Source organism: Buceros rhinoceros, unplaced genomic scaffold, assembly GCF_000710305.1.
Source record: "Buceros rhinoceros silvestris isolate BGI_N320 unplaced genomic scaffold, ASM71030v1 scaffold5420, whole genome shotgun sequence".
Lineage (NCBI taxonomy): Eukaryota > Metazoa > Chordata > Aves > Bucerotiformes > Bucerotidae > Buceros > Buceros rhinoceros.
The window spans coordinates 4,781-10,498 of NW_010387770.1; the positions used below are offsets into that span (position 1 = coordinate 4,781).

The 5,718-nt window shown below is 36.7% G+C and overlaps 1 protein-coding gene across 1 annotated transcript in view; it reads left to right on the top strand.

Annotated features, from left to right (window-relative positions):
• Window positions 1–5,714, top strand: part of CMAS (cytidine monophosphate N-acetylneuraminic acid synthetase) — a gene marked incomplete at its 3' end in the record, with an annotated part of 10,023 nt that extends 4,309 nt beyond the window's left edge. The window contains exons 4-8 of the mRNA XM_010133105.1: window positions 204–337; window positions 1,649–1,743; window positions 2,538–2,709; window positions 4,625–4,775; window positions 5,514–5,714. Of these exons, the coding sequence (XP_010131407.1) occupies window positions 204–337; window positions 1,649–1,743; window positions 2,538–2,709; window positions 4,625–4,775; window positions 5,514–5,714 (753 nt within the window). The remainder of the gene's footprint in view (window positions 1–203; window positions 338–1,648; window positions 1,744–2,537; window positions 2,710–4,624; window positions 4,776–5,513) is intronic.
• Between the last annotated feature and the right edge of the window lie 4 nt (window positions 5,715–5,718).

Sequence of the window (5,718 nt, forward strand, 5' to 3'; positions counted from 1 at the left end):
GGGGCAGTCCTTGTTTGTTATTGACAGTTAGGAGAAAGAGAAGCAATTTGGTGATTCTTTATAAAGCTGAGCAGCAAGAGGCAAAGAAATTGGTGACGGAATTGTGTCCTTAATTTTTCAACAGAAAACTCTTTAAACAAAGTTAACTGATTCTGAACAGGGATTCTGGAAAACTTATTTTATCATTTTTTTTCCATTAACAGAAAACAAAATGACAGAGCCCCAAAATCTGAATCCAGCAAAACGGTACCGGAGGCAAGATTGGCCTGGGGAGCTGTATGAAAACGGCTCATTTTATTTTGCCAAGAGACATTTGATTGAGAAAGGCTACCTGCAGGTTAGTGCCTCTGTTTTTCATGCTCTTTAGAATAATACACCTTTTACCCTTGTTATAGAGGGTTCTGAATTCAGTAATGTGTTACTATTTCTGATACAGTCATTATGAAGTAGCAGCACTTTGAGCTCAGGACAATTTGCTTATGTATAACTTATGTATAACTTAACAGACTAGCTATAGCTAGGACAGTTCCTGTATTGGCACCCTCCACAGCAAACAAATTTATACAAATAATACTGAGCAGAATATAGCTATAAGCCTAAAACAATACAATATTGAGTTTCACTTCAGCTCACTAGGAAGTGAGTGTGTATCTTATATTTCATTTCAGTGTTACCGAGGGTGTAAAACTGACTTTCATGCAGTGTCAGAGGCTCCTAATATAATCTGTAAACTTGTATTCTCGGCCAGTTTAGTCTTATGCCAATTTTGTACTGTAATTTAAACACTCTTTTTCCATTTCCTGATCTTTACATCGCAGTGTAGTAATCCAGAACAAATGTAGTGACTTCAGTTTGTGTAGTGACTTCAAATCTTTCAATTTGTTTGTCTCAGTTTTCCCAAACAAGACAAGTGCTGCATCTTACAGATCATTTTCAGTATTTGTCAGTAGAACTGAAAAAAGTGTCCGGTGTAGAGATTTCTATATTTTTAATGGGAATGTCTCACTAGATGTGTCAAGAACACTGCATTCTTATTTCTCTCTTTTCCAGATACCTCAGTAACAGAGAGATACTAGCTTTAGGTCTCTATAATTTGCACAGACCCATGCAGTGCCAGCTAGTGCTGTGTGGACGTGCAAGCATTAATCTGGGTAATACAACTGTGTTGAAGTCTACATTTTATGAAGGTTGGGTCACTAACTCTGAGGAGCAGGGCTTTTAGGTTTTTTAATTACACTGAGGTATGGTGGATATTTTTCCAGTTGAAATTAGGTTTTCGTGTAGATAGCAATCAAAAAAATAAGCATACTCTTACTAAGTAAATGCTATAGGTACTATTATTTTACTATATTAAAAGACCTAGTGAAAGCAATGTGATGTAATGACTGTAATGTGTAACATCTTTCTTGCATGCTTTCTCTACTTGTAAAATTAAAATACTTATTCACTGATGCCTATAGAAACTTGTTTCAAATGCTTGGTTCTGTGTCGCTGGCAAAAAACATTGTTATTGTTGGGTCATTTTATATAAACTATTGTGACCATTGTGTAACCAGATACTTAGCTTCCATTACATAGTACTATATTGTAAAGTTTTGTATTTGTATTAACCCGAGCAGAAAATTTTAAAGGGTTCTATTTTATTTAGGGTGGTAAAATGGCCTACTATGAAATGCGTGCAGAGCACAGTGTGGATATCGATATAGACATTGACTGGCCTATTGCAGAGCAGAGAGTATTGAGGTAAAAGCACTTTTTATTACTTTATTTCTTTGATACTGTTCATTGTTTCAAAGTATGGACATGTGAATTCATTAGTAATGGATTATGCAATGTAAGCAATCAAGATCAAAGATATTTGGATAACTTTATTTTCCCATCTCTGTTGAAATAATCTGAATTACCTTTGCTATATGGTTTGGTTTTGTTGGTTTGTTTTGTTTTTTTTCTTTGTTGGGTTGGTTTTTTTGGGGGGGGCGGGGCGGGGGATGGTATTTTAAAGCTCAGTTTGGGGAAAAATGTCAGCCCCACTATAGCATAACCATGTGTTAGCATTATCTCTGGCTTTCCCAGTTGGGTTGTCCTAGGCTTCCATGGTCTGGACTAATTTACTAATGCACATGATTGAGGATGTTCATACAGAAGGCATGAGCTGATTACATCTTGCCAGCTGCCTTTTCTTTGCAGCTGCTCTGCACCTCCCTAAGGTAATAATGGGGGGGAAGGGAGTATGTTTTCTGTGTGTCTTTCATCCTTCACTCTGTTTTGGTTTTGCCCCAGATAAATGCTGCAGAAACCTCTTATGCTAAGAAAATAAATCTCATCCTAATTTTTAAATGGACAACATAACTGAGCTGTCTTTTGGATCGTTGTGGTTTTTTCTTTGAAGAGGGAGGATATAGCTGGAGAGCAATGGTGATGAGGAAAAAGAAATGTCAAAGCTGATTCTTCTGTCTGAAGATCACAGTTGTATTTGAAATATTTGGGTTTAGAATGTACAAAAACTTCCATCCTAAAAAGATAACTTCTTTGTCTAGCTTTGGATATTTTGGCAAAGAGCCATTAAAAGAGGTGAAGCTCCTGGTTTGCAGTGTTGATGGATGCCTGACCAATGGTCGCATTTATGTGACAGAAGATCGGAAGGAAATGGTCTCTTACGATTATAGAGATGTTGTTGGTATCAATCTATTGAAGAAAAGAGGAATCCAGGTGAGTGTTCTAAAGTGTAAGGCTTTATGTCTGATGATAACCTGAACATTAAAAAATTCTTAAAACCCTGCAGCGTGTAAGTTGAAGTTTCTTCAGAGTACTTGTAATTAAGCAGCATAATACATTGGTTCAGGGTCGGGACAAATGTTTTTCTTGAATCCCTTAGAGGAAAGCAAAAGTGTTTAGAGAAAGTTCTCAATCTAATTTGTAGTAGACACGGCATCTTTCTCTTTTTGTCCTGGAAGAATGTGGGAAGAAATTTTTATGGTGTTTTGCTAGCACCAATCATATTGTTCTATGTAGTCTAGACACTTTTAATTAAAAGTCAGCTTTATCACGCAGGGATATTTTGCTACCTCTTGGCTATAGAAGAGGAATAAATACCCAGGAACCCTGTTGGTTCATTCTAGATCTCCCATGGTTGTTGCAAAGAGGGGAAATCAAACTCCAAACACGTCTGTCTGCATAGTTGTTTTAACCATAACTTACATGCTTTGAAGTTGTAAGAATTTATTGTAAGTGAAAAACTGAAGCAACACAAATTGTAACATGGCTGCTATTATTATTATTGATTATTACTACTGCTACTAAATTCTGCTGATCTGAATCTTTGCTTGAATTTATGTAAAGTTAGCCTCCTGGCTAGTTTCTGTCTGTGCTCCTGCCTTTGATATAGCTAGAGTAATTTTTGTGGGGGTGGGAATGAAGTACAGATTTAGGCTGCCTTCAAAGAGCCTTGACTCAGACCTGTTGCAGATAGAGGTAGGCATGGATAGGACAAAGTAGACTCCTCCAGATATGTTTTTGGAGTCTCTGTTGTAGGATTTTTTGGTAACAGGTTAGAGGAGGCATTCATGATTTGATGTAGCTCTTGCTCCCTTGGGGCACTGAAATGGACTAGATGGTTTTTCAGACTTTCCTCAGCTTCATTTTCTGTCTGGCAAAAGGTGGAGGAAGCTTGTAATCATTGTTTTGTTGCCTCTCGGAGCCCATTTCCATACTTGCTGTGACTTGGAATCTTTCATTAAAAACCTCCTGGTGTTTGTGTTGCACTTTATGTATTTCTAGTATATGTTGCTGATTGACTCTTGCTTTGTGTAACACTACTATTCATTCTGAACTTAAAATCAATGTGAAGTATTTGTTAGCGCTTAAAAGCAATTAGGGAAGATAGTTTGTCCACAGCTTGGACAGAAAACTTTGAGGGATTGTGTTTGAGATTTTTTGAAAATTGTGCTGTAATAATCTTCTGGTTTTAGTTTACCTTGTACATAGTTTCTGAAATTTCAAATTTGTAATGAACTTACGGAGGTTAGCGTGCTGTGGTACTTCAGCCTGTTGAGTCTTCTGTTGACGCTCTGAAGTCCTAGTGTAAAGAAGATGATGTTATTAGGTAGAAGAGTCATGGAGAATACTTCATAATACTCTACTTCTACAAATATTACAGAAATCTTCCTTGGGAATTCTCTTATTCCCTGCTGTGGCTTAATTAGATGATGTTGCACTAGAGAGTCAGTAGGCTGCTGTACCGTGATATCCAGTAGTTTGTTTCGTATGTGTTGCATTAAAAAAGACAAATGTAAACTTCCTTTTTTGAACCTCAGGGAAGCCTGCAGAATGGTGTTTCACTTTCCTAAAGCAACTTCACGACTGTAATGTGGGTTTGGGTGCTAATTGCTTCTGCTCCGAGTTTTGATTGAAGAAACCAGTTACTTGATACTTTTCCGACATCTGAGGGAGTTTCTATGAGAAAACTACTACTGGGGTTTTTTTTAATAGATCAACTTTTATGTCTTATTTCTTTGCATGCAGTATTTATTCTAACTTGACTTTATTTTGTTTTTTTAATAGATCAGCTTATATGTCTTATTTCTTTGTATGCAGTATTTATTCTAACTTGACTTTATTTTATTAGGTTCGACTCATCTCTGAAAGAGATTGTTCAAAAACACTGTCAGCCATGCAGCTGGGATGTATAGCAGAAGTTAATGCAACAAATAAATTGCAAGTCCTGGAAGACTGGCAAAAAGACATGGGTTTGAGCTGGAAAGAAGTTGCTTACTTAGGTCAGTTTGGGGTTGTTTTTTTTTTTTTTGGTTTTTTTTGGCAGTGAAATTTCATATAGTAAACACAAATACAAACTTCATAGTGCTGCTCAGCTCCAAAGCGCTTTGCTCTTTGTTAATAACCTAAACTTAATGCAACTGACGTGCAAATTGCAGCACACAATGACCAAAAGCAAGTATGTATTTTAAGACTCATTAGGATACAATCTAAGTAGTAAAAGCATTGATGAATCGGTGTCTGATTTGGTATGGGAAAACTTAGGTGTTTTTATAATGAGGTTTAGGAAAGCTTTTGATACTACATAAGCATACAGTTACAGCTCACAATTTTGAACTGATTCTAGTTCGTTTCAGATGGATATTGTATAGATTATGTTCTGAAATGCAAACAAGAAACAGACAATTAAAACTGAAAGTCAGACGATTCTATACAAAAGCATATTTCAGTGACAGCTTATGAAGTGTATAGTCCTGCAAATGCTTACTCAGTTGCTCAGATAATATTACTACTCTTAAAAATATCATTCTCTTTCCTGAAGAAAGTGGGATCAGCACTTATATGTATCACTAAGATGTTCTGAGAACTCACATGTGCGAGGTGCTGTTGAGCTCCTGACATGAAAATTGTGCCAAGAATACAATTTTTAAACAAAAGATTAATATGTAGACAGAAAAATACAGCTTGATCAGTTTTTCCCCTCTATGATATTTTGCCTTGTCTGTTATCTTTCTCAACAGGAAATGAAGAGTCTGATGTGGAATGCCTGAAGAAAGCTGGTATGAGTGGTGTGCCTGCTGATGCTTGTGCAGTTGCTCAGAAGGCTGCTGGTTTTATCTGTAAAAGCAACGGTGGCTGTGGAGCTGTCCGGGAGTTTGCAGAGCACATATTCCTGTTGTTAGAAAAAGTGAACTCTGCAAGAAAACAAATGGAAGAAATTAGTTC